The sequence below is a fragment of the Vombatus ursinus genome, unplaced genomic scaffold, assembly GCF_900497805.2.
Source record: "Vombatus ursinus unplaced genomic scaffold, bare-nosed wombat genome assembly UNPS02010548.1, whole genome shotgun sequence".
NCBI classification, from domain to species: Eukaryota; Metazoa; Chordata; class Mammalia; order Diprotodontia; family Vombatidae; genus Vombatus; species Vombatus ursinus.
The window spans coordinates 6,368,403-6,382,909 of NW_020950326.1; the positions used below are offsets into that span (position 1 = coordinate 6,368,403).

At 33.9% G+C, this 14,507-nt stretch overlaps 1 protein-coding gene across 3 annotated transcripts in view; it reads left to right on the forward strand.

Moving 5' to 3' along the window:
- Nucleotides 1-14,507, forward strand: part of PTPN4 (protein tyrosine phosphatase, non-receptor type 4) — a 235,644-nt gene that overhangs the window by 95,016 nt on the left and 126,121 nt on the right. For all 3 annotated transcript variants that reach the window (XM_027854730.1, XM_027854728.1, XM_027854729.1), the window contains exon 3: nucleotides 3,634-3,741. In XM_027854730.1, the coding sequence (XP_027710531.1) occupies nucleotides 3,634-3,741 (108 nt within the window). The remainder of the gene's footprint in view (nucleotides 1-3,633; nucleotides 3,742-14,507) is intronic.

Sequence of the window (14,507 nt, forward strand, 5' to 3'; positions counted from 1 at the left end):
TGTTGGCACTTGATATATGCTTGTTGACTTTATATAAATTACAGATTACCTACTAATCTGTGTAGCTGGAGAGAGAGTGCGTGTGTGGGATTTAATGATGGATCTCATTAGAAGGGACCAGAGAGGCCATCTAGTCAGCCACACTCACTTTATAGATACGGGCACTAAAACCAAAGAAGAAGAGTGTGATTGGTACAGTAGAGTATTGTATACATTGTTACATGTGCTCATTGTATCAGTTATTCTCTCTGTTTTGTTCTTCTGGGAATTCTCCCAGAAAGGACTATGTTGTAATAACAAAAAGCATAAATAAAGTGATTTCTTGAAGCCTCAATAAAACTTTATTTTAAGAAGAATATTTGTGAACTTTTTTCAACCTTGATTAAAATCTGCCGTGAAATTATCTATGACTTTAGGATGATGAATCTTAACTTAGATTAAGGTGCTAAATTTGTAAATAAAAATGTTATACAAATAAACCCATTTTTTAGCAATACTTGAGCAAAACCAGGTGAAAAGGAAGAATGAGAATAGCATTGGTTACAAGACCTTTTATAAATTTTTCATAAATTTTTGAAACATTCCAAGTTTAACTAGGTGGCACAGTGGATAGAGCGCTAGGCCTTGAATCAAGAAGACCTGATCTCACACATTTATTGGCTAGCTGTATAACCCTGGGCATGTCACTTAATTTCTTTATGCCTCAGTTTTCTCAACTGTAAAATGAGGATCATAATAGTGTCTACTTCATAGGGTGGTTATGAAGATCAATGAGATAATATTTGTAAAGGGTTTAGCATAGTACCTGCTATATAATAGACTCTATACAAAAATTTATTCCTTTCTCCCTCCCTCCTTATTTAAAATTACGTGATTATTCTGTAGTGCCATAAATAATTTCCTCTTTTGATATTTTCATTGGTAGATTAGTACGTGTAACATAACAATCATTAAAGATGTTTCCAGGGCAGCTATAACATAGTTTAAGCAAGCTCTGAGGATTTTTTGTTTGTGTTCTGAAAACAAAATCTTGACCAAGTGAACATCAACTGCCAGCCTCTGTGCTTACCCTGCTATCTGTACAAAATCTTTTATGAGAGGCATTTCTCCATCAACTGAAGGTATTTTCAAGAAGAGCATTAGCAGGGAACAAGCAGATTTTTGCAAGTGATAGTCAGCAATGGGACCACATGTTTACAATTTTATCTGACTGAAAGGGTAGAGAATATAAGATCTCAATGTGCTTTTACTTTTTTTTTTTTAATACAAAAAAGCATTTGCTGATGCCATCTTACTGGCTCTTTTACAACAAGGTCTCTCATATCCATGCATTAATATCATCATTCAGGATTCCTTGAAAAATGGAGCAGCGGAAATAACCTTCTTCACTGACTGCCTGACATTTAAAATTGGCAAGGCATAAAACAGGGAGATGCATACTAGCCAAGATACCAGTATGATGGAGGAGATTCAGCTCTGAATTCAGGTCAAGGAGGGATTGATCTTCAGTGGGTGATGAGGTCTCCCAGATGTAAATTATATTATTCCCCTAAAGTATGGCAGAATCTCCTGAAAGAGACCTGTAATCACTCAAAGGAGTTTGCCTTGTCCGTCCTCATGGGAAAGGAGAAATATTTGAGGAATGTCTGTTGTCTAGGTTTGAACATATATTTGAAAGGAGACTCTTACAGTGTTTGTCTGATTCTATGTATGTCTGTGTCAGATGGTATAGATGGAGGATGAGCTGGACCCAGAGTAGCATGCGAGATTGCTTTTGGGGATCACAAAGTCCCAAGTTTCCACAGAAAGTGAAGGCCCATATTGTTCATAATAACATTTTACTAGTTTTCTTTCATCAGTGAGACATTGAACACCACTATCTCCAAAGAACTGAAGGTAAATATCACATAGAGGGCTACAGAAAGGCAAATGGTGGGTGTAAATAGACTGTCATATAATCCATGAGAAGCTTCAAAAGACATATAGGACATCATCAAGGAATTTTATGAGACAGAGAAAAATGGCTTGGTCACATGGTGAGAGGGAGACATGACAGGTAGATAACTAGAGTGTTTCCCTGGGTACTCTTGCTGTTGGGAAATATTGAATATGAATATGACAACAAAAAACAGTTGCTTATTAAGCTCCTGTCCTGTGCCAGGCATTGTGCTAAGTAATTGGGATGCACAAAAAGGGCAAAAACACAGTCCCTGCTCAAGTTGCTCCTTTTCTAAAGAAATCACACACACACACACACACACACACGTAAATATATGTATATATACATATATAAATAAATGTACTTTTTGCAGTATCAATGCAAGGTAATCTCAAGGGGAAGGTGCTAGTAGTGGGAGCTTTGGGAGGGAAGTGGGGATGAGCTCTTACAGAAAGTAGATTTTGAGGTGAGGAGTTTTTTGGGGAGGAGCAGGGGGTATGGCAATCAGGGTTAAGTGACTTGTCCAGGGTCACACAGCTAGTGAGTATCATGTGCCTGATGCCAGATTTGAACTCAGGTCCTCCTGACTCTAGCACTGGTGCTCTATCCACTGTGCTACCTAGCTGCCCCTTTGAGGTGAATTTTGAAAGAAGACATCAAAGCCAGAAGGTAAAGAAGGAGCATATTCCAGTCCGAAGGACAGCCAATCTAAAAGCACAACTGGGAGATGGAGTATGGAGTATTGCAGCAATTAGACTAGTGTAGTTGGATTGTAGAGTATGTGGAGAGGAGTAAATTGGAAAGGTAGAAAGGGGATTGGTTACATAGCTTTCAAATGCTAAACAGAGTACTTGAAGTCTCTATTTTTATATTGCAATAATATTTCATTATAGCAATATACCTTACTTTGTCTACAGCCATTTCCTAACCAGTAGTCCACAGTTTTTTACTACTATAAAAAAAGGCCTGCTATTTTGGTTTATGTGGGGCATTTCTTTGTGTCTTTTGCCTTCTTAGGAAATATGCCCAGTAGTGGGATCTCTGGGTCATAGAATATGAATATAAAAACTTTCATAAGTGTAATTGTTTATCAGAATTGACAGCTCTACCAGCAGCATGTTAGTGTATATGTCTTCTCATAGCTCCCTCAACACTATTTTCATCTGTTATTATCTGTGCCAGTTTGATCAGTATGAATTGAAGCTTGAGTTATTATAATTTGCATATTTCATTATCAGTGACTGAGCATTTTTTCATATTCTAGGTAATAGTTTTCACTTTTGAAAATGGACCATGCTCTTTGAACATATATATTGAAGAATGGTGGTTTTTTTTTGTATTTTTCTGTCAGTTTCCTTGATTTCTTTAATTTCATACTTATATCAAGAAATTTTTAATGCAAAGATTTTTCTCCCTACTCTTTTCTTCCTGATTTCTAACTGCTTTAATTTTGTTCATCCAAAAACCAATACCTTTTTAAATGTAGCTTATCCAAATTTGATTACTAAAAATGCAATCTAGTTTTGGGAAAGTTTATCATGTGATATTACTTTGGAGTATTCGTTTTTCTTTCCCATTTTTGTAGATAGAATTAGCATGGAAATAACCTCCAATCTTAACAGAAAGTGCAAAATGTCCAGGTTAGAATTTCAGTGTATTATGATGGCATAATTTTTTTTCTTTCATTTTTCTAGAAACACGATCAGGGGCAAGTTTTGTTGGATACAGTCTTCAAACATCTTGATTTAACTGAGAGAGATTATTTTGGTTTGCAATTGGCTGACAATTCTACGGACAACCCAGTAAGTCTAATTTGTTATAGTATTCTGAAACTTTTTATTCTATTGGGCTTCCTTTTTATTTGTAAAAATTGTATGTTTTAGTAGCCTTAATATTGTTGGATAATTTAACATTCACTTTCTTAAACTTTTCTTTATACTTCTCCCTATTTGTTAGCCTAATTTCTTTTTTGTTTTGACCCTAAAGCATAATTAATTATTTTCTTTCCGGTTTTAATCTTCTAATCTAATCGTTAAATCTGCTCTTTTCCAACCTTCATAGCACAGGAAACTAAAATATAGCAAGTTTGATTTCTGCTGATTGACACCCAGAAAATGAGCTGTGAAGCAATGGTCACCAATTTGGTTTAAAAAATTTTTAAACAAAATAGTTTTTAATAGCACTTTTATGGCAGGGTAGATATATCCAAATAGTTGTTTGAGCCTAAATTGAACAAATGGAAAGATTTACAAGTAAAGATTGTATGACCTTCAGTAAGTTACTTAGCCTCTATCAGCCTTCAACTTTTCCTTTACCTGTAACATGAGGGACTTACACTAAATGATCTTTCTAGTTCTTATACCTATGATAATAATTTAGTTGGCAAATGAGGTTTTTTAAATTTATAAGGGGCACCAGACTTGATAATGACTTTTGAGAAGTTTTGTGTTATTTATTTTGTTGTTTGAACAATGATTCTTTTTTTCTTTTTTTAGGGGAGGGGAGGCAATCGGGGTTAAGTGACTTGCCTGTGGTCACACAGCTAGTAAGTGTCATGTGTCTGAGGCTGGATTTGAACTCAGGTCCTCCTGACTCCAAGGCCAGAGCTCTATCCACTGCACCACCTAGCTGTCCATGAACAATGATTCTTCAAATCAAGAATTATAAATTCTGAGAGTGGGATTTGATAAAAGTTTCTAAGTCATAATAGGAAAATCTTAGAATAATAAAACTAAAAATGGGACAAAGTACGAAGTTGAAAAACACTGATTCATTTTCCCAGTATAGTACCCTCAGTTTTCTGTGACTTATGATTGAAAGTAAAATTTTAGATAGTTAAAAAGAAGTACTGGCTTAATCAACAAGTCATTATTTGTAGAATTTAACTTAAAAGGTATTATAAATTGAAGACAAAAATAGATGCATAAAGAGTTTATATAGATTCTGGGATTTGTGTTGTTAAAGGATTTATTTGTAACCTTTTGAGGTTAATTGGCAATTTCATCAGCTCTGATAGGTGTTTAACATCTCCATGCAAACAGCTCACAGAGCTATTTATGCTGTCCTGTTCTCTCTTCTGCTCTTCAGGCCTACGTCGTCAGTTGCCCATTGAAATTTGAAATGATATGTCCCAAAGACACCTGAAGCTCAAGGTGTCCAAAACTGAACTCGTTATCATTCACCCTAAACACACCCCCTCTCTCATACTTTTCTATATCTGTCAAAGACATCTTCATCCTTCAGCTCTTAGAAGTTTATGATTTTGGTATTATCCTGGACTCTTTGCTCTCATTCACCCCATCAAGTTCCTCTGCCATATTTCTCCCATCTCTGTGACTGTGGGATGGCATTTGCCATCCCAGGTACCTGGAATTCTTTCATTCCTTACTTCAGCCTCAGAGTTCTTTTTCTTTCAAGGCACAACTTAAGCACCATCTTCTACATAAAGCCTTTCTTTATTCCCTCAATCACTAATGTCTTTTACTTCAAAGGTTTATTTAACTATGTTGTATATGTATTTACATATTAGTATACATAAAATATGTATAAATATTTGTATTAACTTTATGTTTCTGCCACATATTTTTATAAGTACTTATTTACTCCATTAGAATGTAAGACACTTTTGAGTAGAATTGTTTCATTTTTTTGTATTTGTGATCCCAATGCTTGTAACAATTTCTAGCAAATGTAAGTGCTAAGTAAATAGTTATTCATTGATTAATGTAATGAATGTACCATATTTGTTTTTTATGGGGTAACCAGATTCCTTCCCAAAATGTCCTCTGATGCCTCATTATTGTTCTGTGTGAACAACTTCTTGACCCTGTATAAAGTGGCTTATGTTGTTATATTTATTAAAGTTTCACAACAAAATTATTGGTTAATATGCTCTGTATGGCATATGGGTCTATCCTTTAGAACCTATATTATGCTTCTTAAGTGATAGTGTATGTTTACTTTTATTTATTGGTATTATGTAACTAGCAATGTATCTTATGTTGTAAAGTATTTTAATGAGTAATTTTCTAGATAATGATGAAAAAAAATACCAAAATTTCTGGGATGGAACTGAAATAGTTCTCCAGGGGGAAAAATCATACCTTTACAAACATCCGTTAATAAAATAGAAAAAGCAAAGATTAATGAATATTCATTAAAAAATAGAATCCTAACAAATAAACCTAAAATAATCATAAAAGAGGAGATATTAATTAGAGGGGAAATAAATAAAAAATAGAACAGATTAGTAAACTAAGACTTAGTGATTTGCCTATACTTGATAGAGCTCGTAAGTGTTAAGTAGGATTTAAGCCTAGGTTTTCTTGAGTCCAGATCTCGCCCTCTATTGGCCAAGCTTCTCTGTAATTTGAATTTAAATAAATGAGAAAAAGATTATTTTGATAGAAACATTTTTTGTAGAATTGAGAAATTGAGAGGCTGAAAAGGAGAGGTTTCTTTGACATTTATTAGGCTTTGTTAGATGCCCCCACTAAGTAGCCACTGAAATAAATAATCATCTTAACCTTAAAATGCAGCTCAGAAATTAAATGAATATTGTGTTGGGAACACAGATCAGTGTCTACCATTCTTCTCACTTTAGGTTATTGTGCTCTCGTTGAGTACTACACAAGGAAGTTGGATATTATAGTAGTGTTACGATAATTCAGTTGGTCCAGCCCCTTAGCCTAGAAGAAGCTTGAAATCATCACAACAGTACCAGAAAGGAAAGGAGAAACCATCTTCTTCACCATTATAGTTATATCCATAATAGTGGGCTGTTTAGTCGTACGTGAAATGATTAATCATAGAAGATTCCAGTTTCTAAAAATTCAGTTTCTTTCTGACTTGATAATTCCATATAGTTCAAAATTCTACCATGTAAATTTATATGTGGTGAGATATCAAGCATTAGTATTTTTTTTTTACTGTACCCATTATTTCATTTGTATAGGAAACTCTCACTAAAGAAATTCCCTCTGTTAATGCAGATCAGCACCTGCTTTGCAGTTTATATATAGTTTTAGCGATTTGCCAGGGGCCCGGAGGTTAAGTAACTTGTTCAGTGTCCCATAGCCAGGGTCCCACAGAAGTGTCAGGAGTCCCAAATTTTACTGACTCTGAATCTAGCTCTTTAGTTATTATACCATATTATATCCCATTATATCCTAATAAAATTAGGCTTAATTAGAGGGAAGAGAATATTTTAACAAGGAGAGAAATTAAAATTTGATTTGACCTTTTCCATTTTCTAGGGAGTCTGTATGGGGTACTTTTCCAAAAGCATGGGGCATTCACATTAGAACAGTTTTTGTACAGGAAACTTAGTATTGTTCTGGAAAGAGAAAGGCTTCCCAGCCAAATAACCCCCTTATCCTGAATGCAACATTTTAATTGAAGGTATCATTGTAGAAATAATCAAGAAAATCAATGAAGTTTTATTACAGTATTACTTTGTGCCATATACTGTGGTGAGGACTGGGCATACAAATACAAAGAATTAAATAATCCCTGCTCCGAAGTAGTTTGAATTTTAATGGAGGAAACGACACATAAATATGTACACAATAAATATAAATAGAATAAATACAAAGGCATTTGGAATGGAGAGTATTAGCGGTGGAGGGGGAGGAGGTGATCAGGAAAGGCATCTGATGGAATCTTGCTTAAGCTGTGTCTTGACAGAGAAGGATTCTGTGATATGTGGAGGTGAGGAAGGAGTGTATTCCAGATGGTTGGATGGATGGATGGCCAATGCAAAAATTCAAAGATGGGGAAAAAAATTGAAAAAGAACTTGAGTTTTACATAAAGTCGCTGTTAATTTTACCATGCTCTAACCATAGCTGTCCATGATGACCAGTTATACTGACTGACCACACTATACAGTTCATTAGCTTTCCAATCCTCATGCCTTATTATCCTTTCTATATGAACTTCATGTTCATTTTATCCATTCTTCAGCTGTTCTTAAGTGCAAAACCACCATGTATCTAGTGACTAAACTATTTGAGAGGCAGAGGATATTTAATTTTAAGTACTTACTCTCCTGTATCACTTAAAAGATGAATTATTATTGCTGTCCTACACTAAGCACTTCATTTTATTTATTACACTTGGAGATATCAGAATACAGTTAGTCTTGGCCACTTGGAAGGATTTATCTAATGATAGTGTGAGGCTAGTGAAATTTTCTTCTCTATCAAATCAGTCTTACAGTGTAATTTTTTTTTTAATTATTAATTGCTAGTTCAGTCCTCCAGACTGGAAATGTAAAACCTCATTTTACAGAAAAAGAAAATGAATGCTAGAGAATTAAAAGACTGCTCAAGGACACAGAGGCAGACCTAGGATTAAAAACCAGGTTTGTCGTCTCTTAGCCCAGTGTTCTTTTCAGTTCATTCCAGTAAGACTAAAATATTTCAAAGAATTTGGATTTTGATGTAGCCAAATAGTACTTAGGGGAACCAAATCTATATGTAAGGAAGAATCTGTGTTTGCATTAGTTAGAAGGAAAAGTGAAGAGGATTTTCTTTAATTTAATTCCATTAATGGAGGAAAATATTGTTTATTAAAGCAGTGAAGAACTATCTGTAAGATTTTGCTATTGTCTTCAGATATGCAGGAATTTTAAAAATGAAAAATTAATAGGAGAGGAATGAAATACTATGAAATTGTGAAACCGTGTAAAACTCATAGTTTTAATTTATGTAGTGTTTTTTGGTTACAAAGTACCTTCACATGCATAAACTCATATGAACCTTAAAAACATCTGGTGAGTGTAATTAGTATAATTATTATTATCTCCATTTTATAGATATTTGTTTAAGCTCACACAAGGGGCCAAAAAGAAATCAAATCCAAGTCTTGTGCTTGTTTTGAAACACCAAACTTATTGTCAGTGTTTAGAAAGTAAAATTGGTTGATGAGTGAATGTAGGATTAAAAAATAAGCAGCCATTAATTACCCAGGGAGACAGCATTTTATGTAGGATCTGCCAAATGATTCATTGTTTATTTACTTGCCTGTGTTAGATCCTATTTTTATATTTGAGGGAAAGGTTGAGCTAATGATGTTTCAGGCTCATTTAGCCATTTTGATTTAAGCTCAGATAAATGAGCAAAATCATAGAATGGTTAGCACCATTAGTTATGTGGTCTTCTATCTTCAGGAATGTACCCAATACAATCATAGAACATGACTGTCTGTACGCTTCTTCGGCTATTTTATAACTGTAGCTATAAAGCAGAACCCCTTAGCCTTTTTTTGGTCATGTGCTCTTTGGCAGACTGGTTAAGCCAATGGACAAATTCTCAGAATAATGATTTTTTTAATTTGTTAATTGAAAGAGATCCTAATTTTGGTCAATTTGGTTAATTTTAGTGAAAATTAAGTTTCATTTTTTCTCCTGATTCCAGTTCATTGACCTTTTGAAGGACCTGCCTGCTGTCAAAATTTGAGACACAGTAAAATATCCTTAAACACAATTATCATGAGCACTGAAACACAGACAAAACAAGTAAACATTTATAAATGACCCATCTTAACTTGAAAATAAACAAGCAAATACACTAACACAAAAATAACATGATCTCAATACTCTGATAAATAGCATACTGACATGTTCTGCTAAGGAATATCCCCCTACTATGACAAAAAAATCAAAACGGTTCTATTTCTTTCACAGAAGCCCTGGATAATGAATGAATTCTAACAATTATGTTTTCAAATATATGTTAAGGAACTTTGATTTTGTAAGCCTTCTTTGTTTCTCACAATAATAACAGGTTTTTTTTTTTTTTACAGGAAGGAGACTGGCATAAATAAGGACATATATATTTGACCCTAATTTTTTTCCTTTGAAAATGTAGCTCTTTCCTTTTTGGAGGCGAGGGGATAATTTATTTTTCCCAATTACACATAAAAATAATTTTAACATTGTTTTTAAAATTTTGAGTTCCAGTTTCTCTCCCTTCTCTTCCTCTCCCCCCTCACTGAGATGGTAGCCAATTTGATATGTTATACATGTGCACTCATGCAAAACATTTCCACATTAGTCATGTAGTAAAAGAAGACACAGACCAAAAAAAGTCACCACAAAAAATAAAGTGAAAAATATTATGCTTTAGATTTGCATTCAGACTTCATCAATTCTTTTTGTGTAAACAGGTAGTATTTTTCATGAGTCATTTGGAATTGTCTTAGATCGTTACGTTGCTGAGCATAACTGTCATTCACAGCTGATCATCATACAGTATCACTGTTACTGTATACAGTGTTCTCCATGTTCTCACTTTGCATCAGTTCATGTAAATACACATTTTTCTGAAATCATCTTACTCTCCATTTCTTATAGCACAATAGTATTTCATTACAATCGCATACCACAACTTGTTTAGCCATTCCCCAGTTAATGGGGATTGCCTCAATTTATGATTCTTTGCCACCACTGAAGGAACTGTTATAGATATTTTTAGCACATCTTTCTTATTGTATTGTAGAGCAGTCTCAAGTGTATACAGAGTCTTGTGACATGAACTCTAAAGACTGCAATGCAGAAGAATTCCACTGTGTTGCAGATGTTACTGTAGTAGGATATAAGTAAAAGCAGGACAGAGAAATGGGCTTAAATTCATAGTGCAAGAAATGTAATTTTCACCAACTTCTGACTGACATGAGAAAGTTCCTAAATTTGTCTTTTGACCTAATTTAAATCACTTATTGTAATTGTCTGACAATTTGATATTTGAAATTAAACAAGTTAATCATTTTGACATATTTCTGTATCATGTTTATTCTATTTGTCACCACTATAGTAAAAATTAAACCAATTTAGAAAGTGTAGCTAAAGAACTTGAAATTATTAAAAGGGACCAAGATGGTTATCATATCATTTATGGGTGGCTGCTGCTGTACGTCATGCATATCCTGTATTTTGTATTCATTTTTCTTCTTATTCTAGCTTGGTAAAGACATTAGTTTGTGACATGTAAAAAGTTCAAGAGACATAATTTCTGTGTAATTAATCATTTTGTTAAATATGGCCTGTGAATATTTAATAAAAGGATGGCCATTTGGCCTTTTCTCATAAACCAAAGACAGGTCATGGTGGTGTCTTGATGTTTATGCCCTTGAAGAGTAGGTGTTCCCACCAAGTGGCAGTCAACTTTGATTTATTAATAATTAATAAGAGGGATAGCTATTCTAATGAGGTGCTAGGGGACAGGACCTTTGATTATGTCACTCTTCCTCCCAGACCATCCCCAACTTTATTATTGTTTTTTTTTTTTTTTTTTTGCTTAGGCAATGGGGTTAAGTGACTTGCCCTGGGTCACAAAGCTAGTAAGCGTTATGTGTCTGAGGCCGGATTTGAACTCAGGTCCTCCTGAATCCAGGGCCGGTGCTCTATCCACTGCGCCACCTAGCTTCTCCCATCTCCAACTTTAGGCAGTCTAAGGATCTACTCCCAGCCAGGCCTGAGTAGAGTGGAATTCACCGAGATTAAATTATTTTTCTCTTTAATCACAGCTAAGCTTTCCTAGTTGAGTTCGATCTGAACAAGATTGAGGAGAATGTTAAATCCAGTCTCATTATAGCCCTATTCTTCAGAGGTTCATTTGACCTAGTAGAGAATGAAGAAATAGGAAGGGAAAAAGTTCTGGATCTCTTCAATATTAATAGTTGATTATTTAATAATCATTTATCTCAAGTTCACATTAATTTCTAATATTTTGATTTAATGATTAACATTCTTGAAGAATTTTCATTCCTTTAAACTGCATTGCAGTCAAAATCAACTAACACTTCCAAAGCACAGAAATAAATCAAATGCACCTTAAGAGCTTTGGAAAATTTATAAATTGAAAATGGAAAGCAGAACTCTCAAGTTGAAGATTTGATTAAGATAAATAAGTTTATAGGCATTCCATTTAATAAAAATAATAAATTTAGTACTTTTCCTAGGAATATGTTACTAAAAATAATAATTAAATACATGAACTTATTTATTTTATCAAATAGGAACAAGGATGAGAATAATTTTGTTTTAATTTATTAGAATCATCTAGTTGGCCATATGAACAACCAACTTCATCATATATATTATGCCATTTTAAAACATATTGATTTTCAGGATTCTTTAGATAATGTAGAATCAAACAATGTTCCTATCTTTGCAACTGTACAAAAAACTGAAAAGATAGTTAACACTATTGAAATCAGTAGTGCTAAAGCTAAAAGAAGTTTCAATTTGGTGAATATAATTTGGACAAGAGTGAGAAATACTTTAACAGAATACGCATCAGATTTAATGACTGTAAATTTATTGGGAAAAAGAGGATTGTTAAAAATCCACTTCATTTGTTAAATCATTTTTGAATTGCAACCATAGTGTTGGCTGTGGATATAATTGTTTGACAAAAATCAGTGAAAGCATTATATGATGATCAGTTGATTTTATGGAATTTATAATAAAGAATATTGTACATTTTATTACTATTTATAAATTGTGTGCTACAATCCTGTTACTAGAAAAATTTATAATAAACTTATATACATATGCATACATACACATATGTATGTATATATTTTTTCAGAGTGCTCATTGTTAAACATTCACCAACATAACACTGATTTGGAGTAACCTTAATGGAATCCTCGAGTATACTCTTGAAATAACAATAGCCCAAAGTTCTTATTGTTTTATTGCATTTCTTAGGTTACCCTTATAGTTTACTCCCTGTTAAGATTTAAGAAAGGCTAAAATTGAACAGTGAACAAAGACAGTTTTGCATGGATAAGCCACATAGGCAAACAGTTCAATCAACAAACAAGAGATAGAGAGCAGTGTGAGGAATAAAATGGATAATTTTGATTACATTAAATTAAAAAGGTTTTGTTCAGATAAAACAAATGTAGCCAAGATCAGAAAGAAAGCAGAAAATTGGGGAGAAATTTTTTAAAGTTTCTCAGACAAAGGTTTCATATCTCAAATATGTAAAGAACTTTGTCAAATCTATAAGAATACAAGTCATTCCCTAATTGATAAGTGGTCAAAGGATATGAACAGATGGTTTTCTGATGAAGAAATCAAAACAGTCTTTGGTCATATGAAAAAATGCTCTAAATCATTATTTATTAGAGAAATGAAAATTAAAACAAGCTTGGGTTGTCATTTTACCCTTATCAGATTGGTTAAAATGAAGGGGAAAGCAGCAGATGTTGGAGGGGATGTGGGAAAATTGGGACACTAATTCACTGTTCATGGAACTATGAACTGATCCAACCATTTTGGAGAGCATTCTGTAATTATACCCAAAGAATTATTAAATTGGCTATACTCTTTGATCCAGAAAATACCACTACTAGATCTATTTCCAAAGATGATTAGGGGAAAAGGAAAAGAAGATGTTCTAAAATATTTGTAGCAGCTCTCCTTGTGGTAGCAAAGAACTGGAAGTTGCAGGGATGCCCATCAATTGGGGAATGGCTGAACAAGTTGTGGTGTGTGATCGTGATGAAATACTTCTGTGCTGTAACAAATGATGGGCTTGTTGATTTTAGAAAAACATAAGATGGTCTTGCATGAAATAATGAAGAGCTAAATGAGCAGAAGCAAGAGAATGTTTTATATAGTAACAGCAATGTTGTTTTAAGAACAACTTTGGGGGAAGCTAGGTGGCGCAGTGGTTAGAGCACCATCCCTGGAGTCAGGCGGACTCAAGTTCAAATGCGGCCTCAGACAATTGACACTTACTTAGCTGTGTGACCCTGGACAAGTCACTTAACCCCATTGCCTAGCAAAAAGCAAGCAAACCAAAAAGCTCAACTACTTTGAGCAACTAAGTCATTTTGATTATTGTAAATACCCAAATTAACTACAAGGACCTATGAAGAAAGCTGCTAACTGCATCCAGAGAAAGAAGTGATAAATAGAAGTATGTGTTGAATGACTTTACACATATATACATATTTGTGTCTAATCCATTTCTAGGGTTGGGAGTGGGAGGAGGGAAGGAAAAAAAGTCATGTGATAATATTTTAAAAGACTAGCAAGTTGTACATAATAGATTTGCACTTTCATGTGCAATCATTTATTTTTTAATTATGCTGTGTTATGGAAATGCTTGTTTTATTTCATGAATTAATTCTTAAAAAAACTCTCATCCCCCTCCCTCCCAAATAAATATTAATGGATTGGAAATGATCAGAATTTAACCAAATTGTGTTATAGGGCAATGTGGTTTCAGGATGTTTATTTTATGCAATCCAGTGTTAGATGAAAACAATATAAGAGTATTGCTTTTAGAGGAAAATAAGCTTGTTAATGTAGTCTCAGCTCCAAATGAGATCTCAAGCCCACAGTTCCCTTTTTTCCCTTATGCCCTCCCCCACCCCTGTCCCATTATGGTTGTAACTCTATTCTTTTGGTCATATATTAGGATTAACAATTCTATGTGAAGAAAAAGAAACCATTTAGATAGTAGTGATACAGGGGCAGCTAGATGGTGCAGTGGATAGAACACCAGCTCTGAAGTCAGGAGGACCTGAGTTCGAATCTGGCCTCAGATC